At 34.6% G+C, this 22766-nt stretch overlaps 2 protein-coding genes across 7 annotated transcripts in view; one reads left to right on the top strand and one right to left on the bottom strand.

Annotated features, from left to right (window-relative positions):
• Positions 1 to 5523, top strand: part of LOC138710303 (oocyte zinc finger protein XlCOF22-like) — a 71692-nt gene extending 66169 nt beyond the window's left edge. For all 3 annotated transcript variants that reach the window (XM_069841101.1, XM_069841100.1, XM_069841099.1), the window contains one exon: positions 3425 to 5523. In XM_069841101.1, the coding sequence (XP_069697202.1) occupies positions 3425 to 4355 (931 nt within the window). In that variant the 3' untranslated portion in view covers positions 4356 to 5523. The remainder of the gene's footprint in view (positions 1 to 3424) is intronic.
• Positions 5524 to 6111: 588 nt separating this feature from the next.
• LOC138710307 (mitochondrial amidoxime-reducing component 1-like) overlaps positions 6112 to 22766 on the bottom strand; it is a 69888-nt gene continuing 53233 nt past the window's right edge. For 3 of the 4 annotated variants that reach the window (XM_069841112.1, XM_069841111.1, XM_069841110.1), the window contains 5 exons: positions 21423 to 21608; positions 15640 to 15841; positions 14906 to 15120; positions 12768 to 12842; positions 6112 to 7171 (listed from right to left, as the gene is read on the bottom strand). In XM_069841112.1, coding sequence (XP_069697213.1) covers positions 7042 to 7171; positions 12768 to 12842; positions 14906 to 15120; positions 15640 to 15841; positions 21423 to 21608 — 808 coding nt within the window. In that variant the 3' untranslated portion in view covers positions 6112 to 7041. The other variant, XM_069841113.1, reaches the window with a different exon arrangement.

Genomic DNA, 22766 nt, shown 5'->3' on the forward strand with positions numbered 1-22766 from the left:
TACATAAGATTGGTATATTATAATTATTGCATTTGAAACATTATGTCCATCTCATATATCCTTAAATTTCTGCCTCCACCTTTTCTCCTTGAATTCTTTAAAATCATCTTCTTTGTCTTACCACGTATCTTTTGCGACCTTGTCACTTCGCAAGTCCCATTTGATCCTCCTGCACCATATGTCTTCAGTCCTACAGGAATATACTCTCTGTATACTTCTGGTCGAGGTATGGTCCTTCAGGTTGGTGACTAGGGTCTGTATCATGCTTTTCTTTAGTAATATTAATTTCCTTACCAAACCCATTTCTGCTATTCCTCTCTTCTCTGTCATATTTTTCCTTGTACCAACTGTCATTGCACTTGGAACGCCCGTGTCATCATCACCACTACCATTTTCACCCATTTTATTTCTGTTGTCACATATGCCACATCTATATTGAAGTCGGAAACTGACAGTTCACTGATTTCATAGTCAAATATCTCTTTCTCTTCGTGGTCTTTTATTTTTTTAGGTCGATTCATCATTGCCTCAGTGTTTTTGTAGTATTGTGCATTTTGTATGGCTATCTATCTTAAGGAACTGGACATTGTTAATGTCTTTTGTGATTACACAGTGTTTTTATGGACTGGCAAATAAGTATTTTCTAGTGTTCTGCAGAAAAAAATACGAAATGCAGGAACTGCAAGCATTGTTAGTAAATGTTTACATATTAGTAAGTAATATGACCACCGTTTGCCTAGTGTCCTGCATTTAATCCTTTCAGATAAGACTTCAACAGACTTTCGAACAAATTCGTTGCAAATTCCATGTCATTCATCACTTCTTTCAAATGGATCAAGAAGCTATGACGTGAATATCGATGATCACCTCGTTTTGTAATCATCAATATTTCACCTGCGTCCTTCAGAATTGCTCCAAAACATTCTGCTACAATGAGGTCGAGAACTCCCGGGCCATTGATCATTTCGGAAAAAAATTCCATGTCACTCTGTTGCAGCACTTTCTGAGTTATATTGGTTTTGAAACATGGAGACTTGTCATGAAGAAATCATCACAGTTTGTGTGTTGGATCTCTTTGAAATGGGAAAAGATTAGTTCTCTGAATACCTTCTCCATCCCATGGCTGACTAGATTTTTTCTTAGCAGTGAAACAGAGAACTAGCCCGATGCATTCAGGTTTCTTTGACATTTCTTAGTAGGGTTCATGTGTTTCAATGTCACTGATAGATTGCACAAAATCGTATTGACAGCATTGTGCACGGACTGTGCAGATGAAAAAGCTCATCAGTTGGCGTGAGATACATGAAGTCATCTTCGTCCCACTCTTGTAGGTAATTACAAAACCATTATTGATCTTTATTGTGTAAGACAGTCTTCATAGTCTTTGGAATAACATGGAAAGGTTTTACATCAGCACTCTGTTGGTATTTGCTGATGGTTTCACGGGTCACATATTCTAGTATCTTCTGTTCTCTCTGTTGGCAACACAGAATTCCTCCTTTGCTGTTTTCTGCTGTTGGCCACATTGAGGTTTTTTCTTTCTTGGAACAGTTTTTCTGGTGATTTAATTTTTATTTTGTCTTGATGTCCTCATAAACTTTCTTCCAATTGTCATTCACCCATCGCTCACTTCAGTGCAACTTTCGGGTTATCTGTTCCCTTTATTGAATGCAGCTCCAGCCTACATTGCCTCCCTATACATATAACAAGTATGCGTTGAGTATGACTTCTTTTTCGGTGTCATTAACTAAGTTCGCAGTTGTTCACATTAACCTGCAAGACACGATACATTTATAAGCCTATTAGTTATTAGTACAGAGAGGTCACAAAGTGGGTGTACCTCCCATGTATTCTTATTTCACTTACTTTGTGAATGTTGGTAACCCCAAGTTTACGTTGGTGCCTTGCTACCATGGTAACCATGCAGTTGTAAACAAACATGGTTGACCAGAGTCCGTTTACCATCGACTTTTCCCAACCAGTGTCTGTATGGAAATTTAGGTTTAATTGTGAAAAATGGAGTCCTCTCTGTAGATTGAAAACTCAAAAAAGTTTCATATCCATTGTTCAAGAATTAAAACAGAATATCAATATCCCAAATTTAAAAGAAAACTTACAAATTAAACCAAACCCTTTAACTCTATTAAATATAGAATATAATCTAAATTTAACATAAGAAATACTGAAATCAGAAGCAAACACTGAAATACTGAAATCAGAAGCAAACACTGAAATACTGAAACAATTGTCTTTAGAGACAATTAATATTAGATACCCTCCACAAAACTGGCTTCATTTATACACTGACGGATTCTTGCTCTCCAGAGAACAAGGTGCCGGTGCAGGTGTTACATGCTGTCTCTTCTCACTTTATAGATCTCTTGGATATAGAACAACAAGTTTTGATGGTGAAATCATTGCAATAAGGGAATGTCTCAGGAATCTTCTATGCCACATCAATAAATTTAGGAATGCAGTTATATTGTCAGACTCCAAAGCAGCTATTCTATCAATCATCTCTAAACACACACCTTCATCTCAAACAGCAGAAATAACTAAAATGCTCTCTCAATTAATATCACTCAATAAAAGAATTGTATTCCAATGGATACCATCCCATTGTGGAATCCTGGGAAACGAGAATTTGGATGCTTTAGCAAAGAAGGACAGCACTGCTACTTACAGACCTGTTACTAAATCTACATATTACTCTGTGAAAAGATTTATTAAATCTACATACTTAGATTTCAACAAACAAAATTTGATAACACAATCCCAAGGGAAAAAATGGAACTCTCTTGCATCAAAATCCACAGTTAATTCCCGATTTACCACGAAAATCGTCTGTAGCTGCATTTAGATTGGCAACAGGCCATGATTGTTTGGCCAAACACCTGCATAGAAGTGGAATATATCAGTCCCCTAACTGCCCATTGTGCAACTCAAACCAAGAAATGGATTCGGAACACCTCAAAATCTGTGTTTCAGGGGCTGGTCATGATAATATCTTTGAAAAATATTGGAGTGCAAGAGGTCAAATGACTTCATTGTCAAATGCCTGGCATTAGGAAACAACAACAGGTTTAATTGTTCGTTTTACAAAGTCACAAATAATGGATTGGACACTGTATAGAATGAATGCAGGTTCCTGGTGACGAATTTTCTCGGTAAACTAGGAATGTAAAGGGGAAGGTGTAGGCCTAGATGAGTATTGAAGTTCCTTTTTATAGTACAACAGATGTTACTATCCAATGCTCAGCTATGTTAGCAATGAAGCCATCAGCTGAAATAATATAACAAAAAATACACAACTCTCAATTATGCTGATTAAAGTATTGTGCTTAAATGAGATTCCTAGGCATTGTAACCTTAATTTAGATTCTTATTTTCTGCGACTTTACTGCTGTTGATATCCTTCTAATAGCATTGCAGCTACCAATCACCATGAAGAGCGCTTCAGCAGAACACAGACACCCAAAACTTCAGCATCAGACAAGGCTACTGCCGAGGAGTCTACTGACTGCAGCACATTGTATACAAATGAAGACAGCTTGAAGACGCAGCCTTGTACTTGCAAGTGTTCCATAGCGACGTCCCAGTCTCATAGTGGCGGGAGGTCATTGAAGTGCGATGTGAACTTAGCGCAGTCGAGCTATCATGAGAGTCACAAATGTCGGCATAATGGCGAAAAACCGTTGAAATGCAATGTGTGTGGATTATGTTTTTCGTACTCTGCACTGAACCATACAGACGTTTGTGGAAAGACCTCGCAATCAGAGCGACAGCGTACTGGTGAGTGTGATGTGTCTGGACAGTGTTCCTCGCATCCGACCAATCTCAAAAGAGATGCATTTAAAAACGCAGGCGAGAGGCCATATAAAAACGATTTTTGCGGACAAGGCTTCTCGCATGCGGGAAATTTGAAAACACCGTTCAAATGCGATGTGTGTGGTAAGAACTTTGCAGAATCCAGATATCTTAAAAGTCACAAACGTCTACATACTGGCGAGGAGCCCTTCCAGTGCTACGTGTGTGGAATGCGTTACTTGCATCGGACTAGTCTTAGGAGACATGTATTTATGCACACGGGTGAGATGCCTTATAAATGTGATGTTTGTGGAAAGGCCTTCTCGCAATCAGAACATCTTAGGAGGCATAAGCGTCAGCATACTGGCGAGAAACCTTTCAAGTGTGATGTTTGTGGAAGGAGTTTCTCTCAATCGGAACATTTAAAGAGACATAAGCGTCTGCATACTGGCGAGAAGCCGTTCAAATGTGACCTGTGTGGAAAGAATTACTCTCAGTCTTGCTCTCTCAAAAGACATGTTCTTAATCACAGCTACGAGGCCATGTAAATGTGAGAACAGCTCGAAATCGGTTCATCTAAAAAGTCTTATATTTCAGATTATTGGTGAATTGAAATTGTGGTTTATTTAACGACGCTCGCAACTGCAGAAGTTTCATCAGCGTTGCTTGTGTGCCGGAATTTTGTCCCGCAGAGTTCTTTTACATGCCAGTAAATCTACTGACATGAGCCTGTCGCATTTAAACACACTTATATGCAAAAAACTGTTCAATTCCGATGTATATCAAATGACTTCGTCGCCTTCCCACTTCCGAAAATGGATGTTTTCAAACAGACAGTAGAAATCTTTCAAATACAATTTTTAGGAAATCTTTTCCACCTCAACATTCAAAACGATGCCACACCTCCTTACAAGCGATAAGTGTTTTAAAGGCGAGGTCTGTGAAAAATGTTTCTTTCGTTCACTAAATCTCTGAAGATATTTACTCGAGCTTAAAGGGAGAAAACACTGAAATACGACATCTCTGAAAAAAATAATATTCCATATTTGTGAGTAGGTATGCTAGCAAGCAGACGAGCAAGAAAGCTTTGAACTGTAATATAACACGTCTTCATTCTAAATCGTTAACCACACATATAGTGGCATGGCAGGAGATTAGCTTACCATTCTTCGACGCTAAATAACCTAGTAGTTGATACAACGTCGTTAAATAAACCACTCTAACCATTGAAGTAACATGTTAGTAGTATTTTTCTATTATATCGGTAACACTGAAAAGTCAGTGTTGCCACATTTGGTATAATTCTGCGGATTTGGTATAATTTTAAACGGTCTCTACACTGGTAGCCTACATACATTTGAATTTTTCTTACAGTTTGACATAATTTGGTATACCGTCCAGAGTTCAGAGCCGAAAGTTACCCATCACTTACTTGAGGAAAAACTCCGGAAAAGTCTCAACCAGGTAGCTTGTCCCAATCAAGGTTTGAACTCAGACCGTTCGTTTCACAGTTAGATGTGCTAATCTTTACTCCATAGTTGTAGATCCTCTCCTGTTTGAGTGTCAGTTGGGCGTATGAAAACGTACATAGATGAAGAACCAATATTCCACTTAAGCATGTAGTTACGATTTACGTGCTACAAATAATTCTTTTGAAGTATGCAGCTGTATTTGTTGTTCCACAATATAGTATACAGTCTTTACATTATTATAAAATACACGTGTTATTTACTGTTAGTAATTACATCATAGATTGTTAGGCCACATTTGGGCTGTTCCGACTCTTACAGCTGTTGACGCCATCTTTTAATTGGTTTTACTGGTTTTCTTTTGCCTTTGATGTTATATTGTAAGATATAACTTCAACTCTGGCTACTAGCAACAGACTTCTATGTATAGGGTGAGTCAAACCTAAGGGACCAACACTACATTCTGGCAAGGAGATAGCCAGTTCTCAAAGATAACGTTCTTTCCGTTGCACAACACGTCTGGCAAGTGATCTTTCGCGTAACTAGTGAATTACTTATTTAAGAACTAGAGAGAATCTTACCTGAAAGGAATGCGTTAAAAAAAACTCAGTAGAACTTAAGAGAAGAGTGGCGTAGCCTAGTAAGAGCAAGTAATGGAATGTGGAAATAATGATAACTGTAAGAGAGGAGTGGATAGTGGAACAACATATGTGACCCATTGCGCGAAAAGTGACCTAGAGTCGTGAAAGGAAGTTTTACAGGAGAACAAAATAAAATATTCTAAATAAATTAATCACGTAGGCCTACAGGTAATCAATGATTAAGTATATATATATTGATTAAATTTCTCATATTTATTTTTATTATCAAATATTATAACAAATAATATTAATAATACAGTTGTTTTACTATTAAACATGTGTTGTAATTATGATAATATATTGCATTACAAAATAATTATTTTGATCATTCTGACTCCCACTTTCATTACTACAAAAATCCTGATACTGGAATAGGATCCGTGTCACAAGTAGTAAATATACCAGCCAACTGCCTTTAAGAGTTCATTCACATAATCACACAATAGTAGGCAGCCGGTCTTATTTTGTAATGTCAATGTCTAGTATGGAATATAATTACAAGAAGCTACAGTTCAAATTAAACTTCCTTCATAGTCTGAAATGCGTCGTGTAAATGTTCCAACTGTCGATAAAGAACTTCTTTTTTATATCTCATACCATATTCGCATATGTGACTCGTTTCAATGCAGTATTAGCGTAACTTCATAAATATATACAAATCAGTTCACTGATGTATTAATTGTAAGTCTGTACACAATTGTCTCTCACATTAAGGCTCAGGTACTTATTGTAAAGACTTCATGAACATAGCCTACAGTTCTACTTATGAAAGGCAAAAGTTTCACTAATTCAAGCACGTAATAGTCACGGAGGTCTTGTAACAGACAAAAAGAAGTTCATCTTGTACTACCTAGGAATACACTAACTGATACTGATAATTAAAAAATTTGTACTGGTGGTCCGTCTTTTACTTTTCAGATGATAAAATTGAAACAAGTCTTTTATCATGCTATTACAGCCCTATCATTTTTTAAATAACTTTCATGACTATTTCTACGCAGTTCCTATTGATTTTCTCTATTATTTCAACAAAAGAAATAAATAAAATGTACCCAGGTACATAAAACACATGTAAAGATCACTGCCTTTATATAATGCGATCATAGTTTTCGTTATCTTTCCCGCTAGTCATATCCAACATATATTGGATCTCCATCTTTCACTAATCCAGGTATTCGAAGACCCAAATATACTCCCATTATAGGATCAACTCCTTCCACATCTCTTGCTCCTGGTTTGGTCACCATGCGATACCTTTAAATAAGATTATCTTTCATTAGCAGAATAATAAGATAGATTCAGATTAAAATTAAAAATATAAACATGTTACTATATTAAAACCAATGAAATTGACCATCAACATGATCACATATCTCAGTTGTCCGCATTTGCATGAAATGACATTAAACTTATTTGTAACTGCTGATGTAGGATTAGATCGTAGGCTCCAACTAAGAATCCCTATGACTTTCTGTGTCAAAAATCTGGGTATCGTGGTTTAAATAGGGATCCATTGCTTCTCGTTGCACAAAGCTCACAATCCTACGTCAAAATAAGTCCTACAAATTTCTAAAAATTTTCATATCTAATAGTTACATTAAAAACAATGAACGAGGGGGGAAAAAAAAGTGGCTGAAACCTCAGTCTTGAAGTTCTGTGTCATTCATTTACAATACGTTATTAATTATTACTGACTTCTAAGCAGAAACATTAGGGCAAGATCCAGTATTTGTTAAGACAAATGATAATCCTTAAAGACAAATTTATGAAATTTCCACAGGGGACTAGTCTACGGTACCGTAACATATCACTATACATCTGTTGAGACCCAAGGGTGGTATGATGCATGGTGAACACGTTTCAGTTCTTCCTTCTCCCAGGGACGGTCAATTTAATATCATAAGAAGTAACTTTACCCTTCTAATTACCTACTTACATAATATATGATTATGTCTCGTGACCAGAACATTGTACGAAATGGAAACATAAAAACTGGAAATTTATCCTTTGAAAAGGTGGAAAAGTTCAAATACCTTGGAGCAACAGTACTGGTAACAAAATATATAAATGACACTCGGAAGGAAATTAAGTGAAGAATAAATATGGGAAATGCCTGTTATTATTCGATTGAGAAGATTTTGTCATCCAGTCTGCTCTCAAAAAAACTGAAAGTTAGAATTTATAAAATAGTTATATTACCGGTTGTTCTATATGGTTGTGAAACTTTAACTTTCGCTTTGACAGAGGAACAGAGGTCAAGTGTGTTTGAGAATAAGGTGATTAGGAAAATATTTGGGGCTAAGAGGGATGAAGTTACAGGAGAATGAAGAAATAATTACACAACGCAAAACTGCATGCATTGTATTCTTCACCTGACATAATTAGAAACATTAAATCCAGACGTTTGAGATGGGCAGGGCATGTAGCACGTATGGTGAATCCAGAAATTAATATAGAATGTTAGTTGGGAGGCCGAGAAGTAGATGGGAGGCTAATATAAAAATGAATTTGAAGGAGGTGGGATATGATGGTAGAGACTGGATTAATCTTTCTCAGGATAGGGATCGATGACGGGCTTATGTGAGGACGGCAATGAACCTCTGGGTTCCTTAGAAGCCATTTGTAAGTAAGTATTACCTACTTATGAAAATAAATAGAATAAACGAAGAAATAAATATACAACACCCGAGATGCAATTTTAAAACTATGAGCCATGGCAGAACTGGGAATCTTCATTTAATTAAGTAGGCTGTAATATACTGACTTTCGTTTGGAAAGTAACTAGATAGATGTAATTTGCATATTAATCACAGTTCAGAACTTGTTCTTCATTACTGAAGGCATAATATATTGTACAATTTCACCACTGCAAAAGTAACTAGCTGAACATTGTAATAACGATAGTGAATACTCGATGCACAAGAAGAATGTGACAATTTGACCCGGAGACATACAATACCCTCAAGCGTGTTAATCAGTTGCTAAAATACTACTCTATGCAACAATTAAAGTGAATGAAAGTACAATTTCAGTTCCGGTTATGATGTATTGATACAAATATGTTTCAAAAATGCAAAATGGTCAGAAAGCATACAAATATTAAACACTTTTAAAAGGCGAACAGGAATCTTGCAAATGGACAATTTTAATGTCCACGTGTTTTTAAACAAATGTGAAAATTAATGCAACACAGAGGTAGATGTGCATTACTTGATACGAGAGAGTTCCTATGCAGATCACTTTTACTACTTCCTTGGGGCTACTACTTGGGACCGGTCTGCATAGAAAATCTCTTTAGTTTGTTTTCATTATGCAGGCAACGAGCTGCTGATACTATTTAAGATAACTGTTACTGGTACTTAAGTATCATATTTTATTTAAAACTCTACATTTGAGCGGAAACTTAGAATCACAAAAATAAATCAGAACAGGAAAGATGCTAGCAACTGAGTTGACATACTAAAGAGCATAATAGAATAAGCAATGGAGAAGAATAGGCCCTAATAGTCATAGGTAGGAAGTTCGTACCAAAACAGTAGATTTCAGTTGAGTAGGCTACAGCGCCTCGCCCTGCTGCCGCTCGCTACAGACGATGCACGGTATGTTCACAAACAACGCATAGTGGCATTCTGTGGAGCTGTGTAGAGCCGTGAATAGTTTGAAGAATTTTGTTAATTTATATTAATATTTTAGGTTCCGAACAAAGTGAGCTATTTTGTTATTATTGTATTATTTAACGTAATGTTAATATTATGCATAATTCCAAAAATATAAAATTATCTGTTATTAAATAATTATGCAAATAGCATTGTGTAACACGTTTATTTTTTTCCGGATTATTCTTCGTTAAAGGTTGAAGTCTCCAGCTGCTATGCATTCGGCTGCGTTACCGGTACAGTCTAAGTTCAACATCGGAATTACGACACGAACTTATTAGCTGCCATTACAATAGAAATGAAAAATTTTCTTGGAAACAGTTATGGGTTTAATATTATGTGCCACATACGAGATACACTGTTAGATTCGCAAAGTAGTTGTTCACCTGATGATAGCAATGGGTATACTGTATCATATATCTGATTTGCTCCAATAATGTCCTGTGACGTAGAACGAATATTTTCAGAGTACAAATATCGTTTCCTTTTTCTGAACATAAAAGGAGTATTTGTTTTGATAAAATGAAACTGGCTATTGTTATTTGTTATAATGAGTTTAGAATCATAATTGTGTACTTTGTATGCTATTTTTATATGTATAGGTAAATTATTTTAGTTTGGAAGTTACGAAGTTTATAATTACAAATTATTGTTTTTTTATATTATTCATTTATTATTTTCTTGTTATAAGGTTGTGTGTTTGGTTACCACCCGGCTGTACATGTTTGTCGTTCTGGTTCACTGATATTGAGAGAAGCGCTGTTACTTTTCATTCGTTAGAGATATAGTCCAAGCTCACACAACTTAACAGCTTTGGTACCAACTTCCTACCTCTGCTAATAATGTTTCATTAAGCCAATAGTTTACCAGTAATACGTTACTTTATTTTGATTTTGTATTTCTCATTTTCATTATCAAAATTTGAGTTATTTCTTTGCAGGAACAATGAAGACGTCACTCGGCATGTCGTTCAGTATCAGTCTTAGTACCGGTATGGTGTTAGGTCCATTGGGTCGTGAGCTATTCCTGATGATCCCTTAACCGGATATTCACAGCGGATGCGCCAGTCCCCTCCTAACAGTAATGACTATCTAAACCTAAGGACAGGACAAACATACAGGTCATTCATATCAAGGAACAATTCCTAATCAAGAAGAATCCATTGGGAATCAAACCCGAAACCTCCTTCTTAGGAGCCAGCGTCGATACCCACTACAGATTAGACCAAGAGGCTGGCCTGGCTGCACGTCAATAACGATGTCAGTACGAAGTGCAGATGGTAGTCTAGTAGAGGGGGCCGTAACATTGTCCCATTTCCATTCCCCTGTGACTAATTGTCTATGGGATTGCTGTTTACGATACTGCATTAAGGGGAGGCAGAGGTGAATATTTCAAAATCCACAAAATTTATCCGATTTGTTTGAAATTGATCATGGATACTGAGTATGTTATTAGTAATGGACATACCAAGTTTCAACTTTCTAAGTACAATAGTTCCGTAAATATTAATAATTTTATAAAACTTTATATCGTTTGATATAAAATGCTCCATGCACCATATTGTAAGAAATTTTCAATATTTCTTTTTATTTATATGTTCAGAGAAGGTATATAAATAATGATAAGTATTTGTTTATTATGGGAATAATATAGTAATACAGTTATCTTGGTTTTAATTTCATACTTTTAAGGGCACAAAATCAAAAACTAACATCGGAATATCAAAATAAAGATAATAAAAAAAAAAAAACAAATTTTCATTTTTTCTTCAGTTTTGTTCGAAAATTTCACCTCTGCCTCCCCTTGAGGTCTATTAATCTTAAACCATTGGAATCCCATCCTCTGTATATAACAAGTCCCGGATACTTAATTTCTATGTTATTTTATTCTTACATTGTTATACTCGAAATTTCACATTTATTTTACGTTTCACGTTTTGGTGAACAATATATCCACCTAGAATTGCAAAGAACGTAATGTGATGGCTGGATCCTAAAAGGTGGAAATCCAATATTTGAAACCTATGTCATCCTATCAGTTTCAGTGATTGTATTTCGTACTTTATATTTATTTTTGGGGATGGGGGCTGTCGATTGCAAAGTAGCTAATCTTGTTTTTTTTTTCTCACTTATGTGTTGCATAATGAGTATTTACTCCTGAAATTTTCTGCAGTGCCATTCAATAAGTGTGAAATAATAGATTTGAATATTTTACTGAATTTGTAAAAAAAAATGTGTTTAAGACCATGCAAAGAGTTTTATAAAATGATTGACTTAAAACATATTTTAAACATAATGCTGCGCAGTAAACCAGGTTTCTCTTTCTTCTAAAATTCTATATTCTAATTATAATTTAACATCCATAGCATCTTAAACAAGCGTCCAATTTTTTACATTCTAAAGATTCAGGATTTTGATGTTTATTGAAAATATGAGGTCTTCTGATCACCCACGTCGTTATTCATCTTCTGCCTCCAGAGATGTGAAATTATAATGGATTACAAGGAGTTGTAAAGTGCATTCCATAACCTCTCCTAATCAGAGCCCATCATTATCTTTGTCGACCTGGTTGGCAAGTTGGTATAGCGCTGGCCTTCTATGCCCAAGGTTGCGGGTTCGATCCCGGGCCTGTCGATGGCATTTAAGTGTGGTTAAATGTGACAGGCTCATGTCAGTAGATTTACTGGCATGTAAAAGAACTCCTGCAGGACAAAATTCCGGCACATCCTGCGACGCTGATATAACCTCTGCAGTTGCGAGCGTCGTTAAATAAAACATAACATTCATTATCTTCTCGTGGTGCAATCTGTTCTTTTTTTTACCAAGCTATGGGGACAGAGTCACAATGGTATAACTACTCCATCAAAAATGAAGAAAATGCCATTCCAGTTTGCTGACCTGCCATGGCGTCCCCTAGGTGGTGAAGAGGGCATATGATCGGTGAAATTGTCTGAAAATTCTCTCAGCTAGGTCATAATTTGGATCTGCTAACCAACATCAAGTATGGCGCTCCAAACAGCTAGAGGGTTGCTTGTAGGTGATACAACCTCCATAACACAAAAATATGGTGCCTACATTAAAACGGTTATACTTTTTGCTGCTTTACGCTTCCATAGGCCTATTGGAGAGCAAGAGAGTTAATGGCTTTATTGTCAAGAACTCAGCATTAGTTAACAGACAACACATTTTACTTACGACCTGAGCGTGCGCAGTGGCTCCAGCTGTGGATCTCTCGCAGCTGTTTCAGGGTCCACATTTATTATGGTGCATCTGTAAACAAACATTTCATTAAATATTGTTCACCTCAAATATTGATTTTGTATTGTTTGATTTTTTGTTCTTTTGAGAGATTGTTATTATCTACTATTTAAATTATTATTACTATAACTACGACTATTATGTCACCAAATAGTGTTATAAGCTATGAAAGATCTAGGTTGTCAGATTTTTAATGTAATTTCAGCCAATATGTTTTAGACGTTATTTATTTATTTATTTTTATTTATTTATTTATTTTTAATTATTTATTTATTTATTTTATTTATTTTTATTTATTTATTATTATTTATTTTTAATTATTTAATTAATTATATACTTTTATTTATTTATTTATTTTTCTTTTTATTAATTAATTAATTAATTTATTTTTATTTATTTATTTTTATTTAGTTATTTATTTTTATTTATTTTCATTGATTTATTTATTTATTTATCTATTTTTATTTATTTATTGATTTATTTTTATTCATTTATTTATTTTTATTTATTCATTTATTTATTTATTTTTATTTATTGATTTATTTTTTCATTTATTTGTTTGTTTGTTTGTTTGTTTGTTATTGTAGCAAGACGGAAAGGAATAGTGATTGCTTGTTATTATAGCACGACGGAAAGGAATAGTGATTGCATGATTGATTTAAAGCAATGATTAAGATAAAAAATTTATGGTAAGTTAAGGAGGAAGGGATAAATGTGATATTATTTTCAATAAGAGAGCATAGAAGTAGTTAGGTATGAACTTTAGATAATGAAGTGTGGTATAAATGTAATTGTGTCAACAGATACAAAATTGTGAGGTCCACATTACATGAATGCAATGTTGACACGAAATATATATCAATATAAGTTATTATTATTGTTCATTTAATGTTTTACGTAGAATTTATTATGCCATTTTCCTCAATATGTATAGGGGGACCTTGGAAAGCTCTCAACAAATGCCGACAAGGGCAGAAAAGTAAATCGTCTACAACTAGCCGTAAAACAGCGAAGAAAATTAAGAAAATTCGTCAACTATATAATGTGCGTGCAATAACATAATAGTCTTCTTAGAGAGTCATTCTGTATTATTTTTATATCCTCATTGTAAAAAAATGTTTTAACAATGTTTAAAGAGTCCACAATAATTGAAAAATTGTTTGGAATCACAATGGTCTTTTTATGAGTGTCACAAATATCTTCGGTGCATTGCTTTCCATAGTGCGAGGCATGTTAAAGGCCCAGCTTTGACGATGACGTCACGAGCAGTGCGGCAGGGGTCTGTTGGCCAGTACCTTCCATTCAATTTTCCTTGGTTCTTCTTGTCTTTACCTTGTTCTTCTTGTATTCCCTTTGTTTTTCTTGCATTCTTCGTGCCTTTGTATTCACCTTCCCCTCCGCATCCACATGTACACTACGAAAAGTTGTGCAGCATATGCACATATAGATTCTTTTATTTCAGAGAACAGATTATTTAAAATAATTAATTTCAGGGAATAATGAAACGATTAATTAATTCATTACCTTTCCTCTCAAGTTTGAACAGAATTGTTTATTTTCAGTTGGTGTATGTGGTAATGGGCTGGGTTGGTGTTTGACGAGTAGTCTGTGAATTCCAGAAGGTTCGTCACTTATAAACTTCGTGATACAGTGAATTGGAGGAAAAATAAGGCTATTTCGTGCAGGATAACAGCACGTAGCCTACTTGAAAATGATCAATGAACTAAATGTGTATATTCGATGATTAACCTAGCATTTTGCCCCTTTGTTCACGAGATCTAAATCCTTAAAATTTCTATTAATGGGGGAATTTAAACCTCTCACACTAAGAAAATTAGAACAATTTATTATTCGTGTTCATTTACAACATTTGCTACAAGATTCTAGGTGCATATCCAAACAAGTGGTCGTCGCTTCGAGATTCTACTCTAAGTTAATACCTAATACTATTTTAGACCCTAGAAATTGGATAGAAATTTATCTGGTGATGACACACCACTTTAGACACTGGAGACCATTACGTGTTCATGTCTCTGCGCATCGAGGACAGTCTATGTAATAAAATACAAACAAACCTGGTACAAGGCTTGACTGTTCTGAAGACAGCTTGATCACCAACTCTGACCCAGTCCCAGTTGTCCTCCTCGTAAGGAACTGTGCCCCTGGCCATGAAGTTGCCCCTGAAGCGTCGATGACTCAGATTGTTTAGCCTTTCTGGTAGCCTCGACTTCAGGTCTTCTATGGAGGACTCACTCAGCAGCATGAAGCCAGATAAATACGTGTACGCACCCTGCAGGCCACAGAAACATGCCCGCAAATATTATTCAGATCTCACCGGTACTATATTTCCCTCAAGTTGGAACTTGTATGCAATTTCGAAACGTTCTATGTGTTAAATGAAATTTTGATTCTTAAACCAAACAGAAACAATGATTTTTCGTAAAACAACTGCAAAAGACAATCTTATCGAGTGAAAGAGATATAAGACCATTTTGAAAGGCTTGATAGTAGAAAAACGAAAATTATAAAAATGATTGGATTGGTCTATAACACGTTTTGAGGATGAACAAAGCAGAATGCCTAAAATAATAATAAGTTATTATATGCATCTCGGACGAAAATGATGGCTAGGAAAACTCCTGAATAAAGTCGATTTAGATCTATGAAGATCTAAGTTGTGATTTATGATGATGATGATGATGATGATGATGATGATTATGATGATAAATTCGTATGATATCCTCCTCACTTTTTAGATGATAAAAATAGATAAATTTCACTAACATTACAATTGAAGTGTTGCACTCACCACATCGCGATCTCCCAGCTTCTTGTAGTGTTCTTGGAACGCATTCAATCTGACTTTGGATATATCACGTCTGAAGGCGGGGTCTTGCTGTAGGTAGTATCCAAGCCTTGCACCGGAGTCGTTTCCTAGGATGTACTTAGAGAACCAGGATGCTGCTTTTTCGCCACAGTCTAGTGTTCGTACCTTCTCACTCCACCAAACACTAAAAAAAATAAATCTCAAAATATTTTAAAACACACAAAGATTTCGCTTCATTTGCAATACCTCATCATTTAGGGCCTACCTCAATGACAGAATTTACCTACATCAAAATTCTTCTCTATTAGTTAAAATCACGGTTTATCATCGTATCTAAGTCCTGGATGGATCCTTGGAATATTTTTTTTTTTATTTTACCGCGTTGTTTTTAGGTCCAATGTTCAAACTTATTTTAAACTTGAAATAACTTTGTGATGGACAATATATGAGAATTTAAGAACTACCTTAAAAGATACATTTGACCTAATATTTTAATTCATTCATTTAACTTCTTGAAATTATATATCATTCAATTATTTGTTTTTCGGAGAAAAAGGCAGTGATATAATATTAGTATCAGTAATTTGTAGAAGTTGTTTGTGTCATCCGATAAACATTAAGTGTTTAATGTTGTCAGACCTTCAATATTTTCACGCTGTGCAAAAGTGTGATCTGAAAGAGTTTGCAAGTTGTATTGAACAAAACTGTTTATTACAATATAACACTCGTCACATTATTTGTTTGAAGCTATGGTACATAAATACACGATATAAATATATTATGACTAGGCTACAAAACTTCGCTTTCTTTCTCAGAAACTTAGAAAGAGGAACCAAATGACATTCAGTAACTTATCTTCAAAGCATATCTCTCAAAAACCTAATGTTAATTTTAGATTTTTAAAAATCCTAGCATTGTTCATTTAGGAGTAATGAATCAATGAATTTCTCCTTATTATAAAATTGAAATTCAACATTGTAGATTAGGTGATTACACTAAAGTCCTAAAATATGAGCACATCTGCAAGCATTGAAAACCAAAAATGAATTTGAAAGAATAAATCAATTTCAATATTAGCTATTAATTCTTTTTTCGAAAATTACACTTTTAACGTACTTGTAAGTATAATAAGTTTCATTAATGTTTCAACTAGTGACAAAGCACACACTTCACGGGAAACAAATGTGCAGTAAAACCTCGTTTTTACGTTTCCATTTTTAAGGAATGATTTCAAAAGTCCCCCCACAACTACCATAAAGCAATGTATTGATTCCTGCTTTCAAGAAAGCCCGCTCTAAGAAAAAATCCCACTTTTGAGAAATAGGTCTACATTTCAATTGATTTGCGAAAACAAAACTCGTTTTAACAAAATCTCGAACCTATTGTAAAGGTTTATTATGATCGATGACTGTACAAAGTAGGTCACACAAGTGTGGCACTAATAGCAGCACTTTGCAATTGGCAGTAAGCATCGATGTCTCAATTCAAAGTAAGCATGTAATTTGAATTTGAAAATTTTACATTTAATTGCAGTACCGGTACTTAAAAAATTTTTATCATGATTTTGTGAAAATATCTTAACTTTACTGTGCCTTTGCGTTAGTTTATTGTTAACTAGCCGTACCCGTGAGCTCCGCTGCACTTGTTAGAAATAAATATAAAGTAATTATAGAAATAAAATAGGAAATCTGGTCCAGGGAACATTCGTGTTTAATAGAAGGATAAATCGTTTAATATGTTACTTAATTTAAATTGTATTTAAATAATTCATATCCGATCATTTTAGTCTAGAGACCACTCACTTGGTGCAATGATAATTCCTTTAACGTGTTTCTTAAGTATTATTACATGCAAATAATTAAAATATGATCATTTGGTTCAGAGAACATCCGTTTTTAGTGCAAGGATAATTCGTGTAACATTTTTCTACATTAGTCTTGAACGCATATTTAATAAAGCTCCAAATTAATAGAGTGGATTGTGTACGAAGATAATTTTTATATGAACCTTACTGTGCATCTTTTTTTTTTTTTTTTTTTTTTTTTTTTTTGTTAATTTTATTTTATTCATGCCTTAACATCTGTGGTCATGTCATGTGTTTAGAATGTGTGGGTATATTAGTAGGTTTTTACTCTTGTTGAGTTCCTGTTTCTATTGTGTGTTGTAGATGGCTTGTGTTCATGTAACTGATTATAGACTTTGATTAATGTTTTTGCTATTGATAATTGAGGCGGTGATGAATCATGGCATGTATCTTTCCAATCTGGCATTTTCCTTTATGACTAAGGGAAATCACGAAAAACCCCAGTCAGATTGGTCGGCCATGGGATTTGTACCTGGGACCTCCCGAATGCATGTCTCAAACGCTACCGTCTGAGCCAACTCGTTCGGTTGTATAGCATTGTTTATGCAAATAAAAAAATGAGGTATCCTATATAAACATTATTTTAAGAAACACAGGAAACGAATGGGTAAATTACGAGCGGAGGAACGCCATTTCGTGACATCTTTTAAAATAACTCAGCTCCAGTGAGCTCTATGGTAAAATGCTTATTTATTATTGGCTGTATGATCCAGTAAAAATACTCATCTTTACGACAAAACTCTTAACTATTATGTTCTGTGAACAAAACGAACTCTAAATGTATAAAATTAGAGTATTTTATGTGGATCAAATAAAGTTGCTTTAATCAAGTTACGTAATATTTCGACAGAATAACAAGTTTTCTGTGCGTAAAGATCTATTTTCATCATACGTCAGTCCTTATATGTAGTATTATATCCATCTAGAGAAACTACAAATTTCAAATAGTGAAGGAATTATCCAAATTAGTTTCTGAGATTTCATACAAACACACAAATATTATTTGTATATTAATATCGATAAACTTCAAGGCCGCCTTAAATAGACGGAATCATTTGGTTTTATTTCATTATAGCCATCGACGTCGTTCTTGCAATAACTCCTACGTATGTGACATATCGATTTTCAGATTTTTGCTCTGTTAAATAACTTAAATAGTTATACAGCAAATAAAACAATTTCTTATATGTAATTATATTTCTTTCTTTCGAAAATGTAAGAATTCACGATCTCCTATGTACCACTGCCATATAATGAATAAATATGTTTTTCCTTCCTACTCAAAAATTTTATATTTTGCACATAGGAGTTAAGGAACAGCGACGCTATAATCTGAGGCAGCGGTGAAAATGTATTGTATTATTTTGAAACTCTTGTATATCCTTAAATCAGTCCTATCAACATTTTGCTTGGAGTAAAACTTATCGGAATTCATTTCTGAAGAAACTTTTGTTATGTAACATTTTTCACAAAAATCAATAATAAGCGAGATATTTCGATTTATTTAATTCAGGCCCCTTTACAACTCCCCTTTTAAATAAAGTATTTTAAATGTCATATACCCTAAAATCTAAATTACAACGAACTTAATTTATATTCCAATTTTCATCGAAATCCGTGAAAAGGTAACAAACACACAGACATACAAACAAAAATTTAAAAAAAAACGATTTTTGGCTTCAGGATAGTTAATTATAAATGTTAGGACCAATTATTTTTGGAAAAGCGAAAATTACCAGAAAAATTTCGGCTACGGATTTATTATTAGTATAAATGTGTGTTTGCTACTAATAAATTTAATGACATGAGTATGAAGAATGTGACAAGTATAATGGACAGTTATTCGTATTGGCCGTTCCTTGTTTATATTAAGTGGAAATAACTGTATCTAAGAAGAAATAATTAATTGCCCATAGATTCGCTATAAAAAAGAGAACAAAGGGAATACAAGAAGAACAAGGAGATAATAAGAAAAAAAGAGAATGCAATGAGAAGGGAAAGACAAGGAGAACAAGGAGAATAGAAAGATATTAAGGAGAACAAGGAGACAAGGGGAAGACAAGGAAAACAAAGGGATGGCAAGGATAACAAGGATTATACAAAGAGAACAAGGGGGTAACATGGAGAATAAAGTGAATACAAGAACAACAAAGGAATGGCAAGGATGACAAGAAAAATAAGGGAAATACAAGGACATCAATGGAATGACAAGGATAATAAGGAGAGTACAAGGAGAACAGGGAAATGCAAGGAGAGGTACATGGGGAATAAAAGGAGAACAAGGGGACGACAATGAGAATACAAGGAGAAAATAGAAATAATAAGAAGAAAAGGGGAATAAAAGGAGAATAAGTGGAATGCAATGAGAGGAACTTGGGGAATGTGGTAGACAAAGAGAACAAGGGGTAACATGGAGAATAAAGTGAATACAAGAACAACAAAGGAATGGCAAGGATGACAAGAAAAATAAGGGAAATACAAGGACAACAATGGAATGACAAGGATAATAAGGAGAGTACAAGGAGAACAGGGAAATGCAAGGAGAGATACATGGGGAATAAAAGGAGAACAAGGGGACGACAATGAGAATACAAGGAGAAAATAGAAATAATAAGAAGAAAAGGGGAATAAAAGGAGAATAAGTGGAATGCAATGAGAACAAGAAGAAGCATTAGGAACTGGGAGACTTATCAGCTATAAAAAAATCTTATTATTTAAATATATATTGAATATTCTTGGGTGGAATTTGTGTTTCGTGGTGTATGTGGTTGTCTTTAGTGTGGCTAGTTTATTGTTGTGTCTGTTTTTTTTTCTGGCTTATTTCTGTTATTACTTTGTTTGTGTGTGTTAAATTAACAGTTGATAGAAATAAATTAGGATAATAATTTAAAATAGATTCACGATAAATGTGTTGTATAAAATTTAAAAACTGCTTGTAACAACATTGTTTAACGGAAAACTGTGTAACGTCTTCAGAGATTTCAACCCGCAGAAATTTAAAATACATTCTAGTGAATATTACAATTAGATATTTGCTTAGGTTATAATATAGTATACATTTCATGAAACTTGTTAATAGAAATATAAGATTGTATTTTAGTATTTAATTTCAACTCGTTGCATTTTATTCATTCATGTGTATAACTTATAAAACTTTGTACAGATTTGCTGAATTTATAGATTTGTAAAATTGTATTAATTTCATAATTGAAACGTAAGACTAATTCAATAGGAGACTTCATTAATCAATATCATATAATAATAATAATAATAATAATAATAATAATAATAATAATAATAATATATTATTACTATTATTATTGTTATTATTATTATGTATTTATAACCCTAACATACCTATCTCAGGTAAAATAGGGTTCTCTGTAAAATTTGAGTATAATAAAATAAAAAATAAGTTATCCATGAATGGAAAAATGAGACAATAATAGTGAATAAAACGGAAGATTAGGGGAGAGTCGGGTAGTATCGGACATCGGGTAGTATCGGACAGTGCGTTTCTTTCATCTACCACCATATGGTAGTACCTGAATGACATGGTTACGTTTCTCTATGCAACGTCACAGAAACGTAACCATGTCAATCAGGTACTATCATCGTGTGGTAGATGAAAGAAACTCACTGTCCGATATTAGCCGATGTCCGATACTACCCGACTCTCCCCTACATGGAAACCTGTCCTAACACATTATCACTATAAAAATATTCCATTTAGACTCAGAAATTTTGCCCGGTTTTTTTACTAAAAAAAAAAAAGCCGAAGCTCTAGCCGCTCGGCCAGAAGTGCGTTTGAGGAATCCCTTTGAAGCCAAGTTGTGTGAATGTTGCACCAGATGTAGACAGGGAAGTTCTGAGGTACAATCTTTCATACATAAATACTCACATGCATGTAGAAGTTTTAAGGTTTTGCTCTGCTGGTTCCGGAATTTTGTAAGTCAAATCCGGCATTCCAGGTGCCCGGAACGTGACGCTGTCGTCGCTTTCTGGAGTGATGGTTACCAGCAACATCTTCGGAAACCTAGCAGCCGTCATGTATTTTCGGTCCTCGGAGCCGAAGACTAGGAAAGTCCTGTTTAAATGTTTAATTTAAAAATAAGAGATTAATTCTTGCCTTTAGTTTGTTTTTAATGACAAGCACTTGGAAAGTAAGTCTTTACTCTTACCAACTACGTGGTTTCCTCTTGGTTAATGCACATAATGTACGTCGGAGGGTATATTCGTACCTGTACACAGTGTCATTTTTTACAAAGAATTAATAACGGAGAAATAAAAGTTTGCCTTTACTTATTTACTGTCTAACACAACTTAGTGCATAATTAATTTCGGAATGTGTATTATATGTCTTTCTCGTGTTAAATTCCATCGTACCTGGTTGACATGTTCTGAAGCCGGCCCTACAAGGCCGAAACATGTTAACCAGGTACGATGGAATTTAACACGAGAAAGACATATAACACATATTCCGAAGTGATATAGTGTTAAAAGTTATGTAATCAAGATGCATAATTAATTATATTATGGTAAACAAGATATTAATAACTACGAATGCATATTTATATACTTATATTCTTTCTGAATAAGTTCTCCAATAACTTCATTGCCATTCACAATATACAGTTTATATTAATCGTTTAAAGAAATAAAAAGCTACCGGCGTAGCTCTGTCGGCTAAGGCGCTTGCCTACCGATCCGGAGTTGCGCTCGGGCGCGGGTTCGATTCCCGCTTGGGCTGATTACCTGGTTGGGTTTTTTCCGAGGTTTTCCCCAACCGTAAGGCAAATGTCAGGTAATCTATGGCGAATCCTCGGCCTCATCTCGCCACATATCATCTCACTATCATCAATCTCATCGACGCTAGATAGCCTCGTAGTTGATACAGCGTCGTTAAATAACCAAGTAAAAAAAAAAAATAAATATTACTATGATGTACTTCAGTACATATGGCGTTTCAGTGCAGTAATTCTGCGTTTCCATATGGTGAAGAATCGGTAGAACGGAGAAAAATTGAATCTGTTGTGGCTTAGTGGATACAGCACCAGCACGTAAAGCTGGAAACCCGGGTTCGAGTCCCGGTGCCGGAGAGAATTTTTCTCCGTTCTACCGATTCTTCACCATAAAGAAATGCGTAGCCTTTAATACACTTATTCCGTATATTTCAGAGCTTCAATTTTATTTACATGCATCACGATTAAAAATACAGCAGCAGATTTTGATCATGAAATAATAT

This window comes from Periplaneta americana, chromosome 12, assembly GCF_040183065.1.
Source record: "Periplaneta americana isolate PAMFEO1 chromosome 12, P.americana_PAMFEO1_priV1, whole genome shotgun sequence".
NCBI classification, from domain to species: Eukaryota; Metazoa; Arthropoda; class Insecta; order Blattodea; family Blattidae; genus Periplaneta; species Periplaneta americana.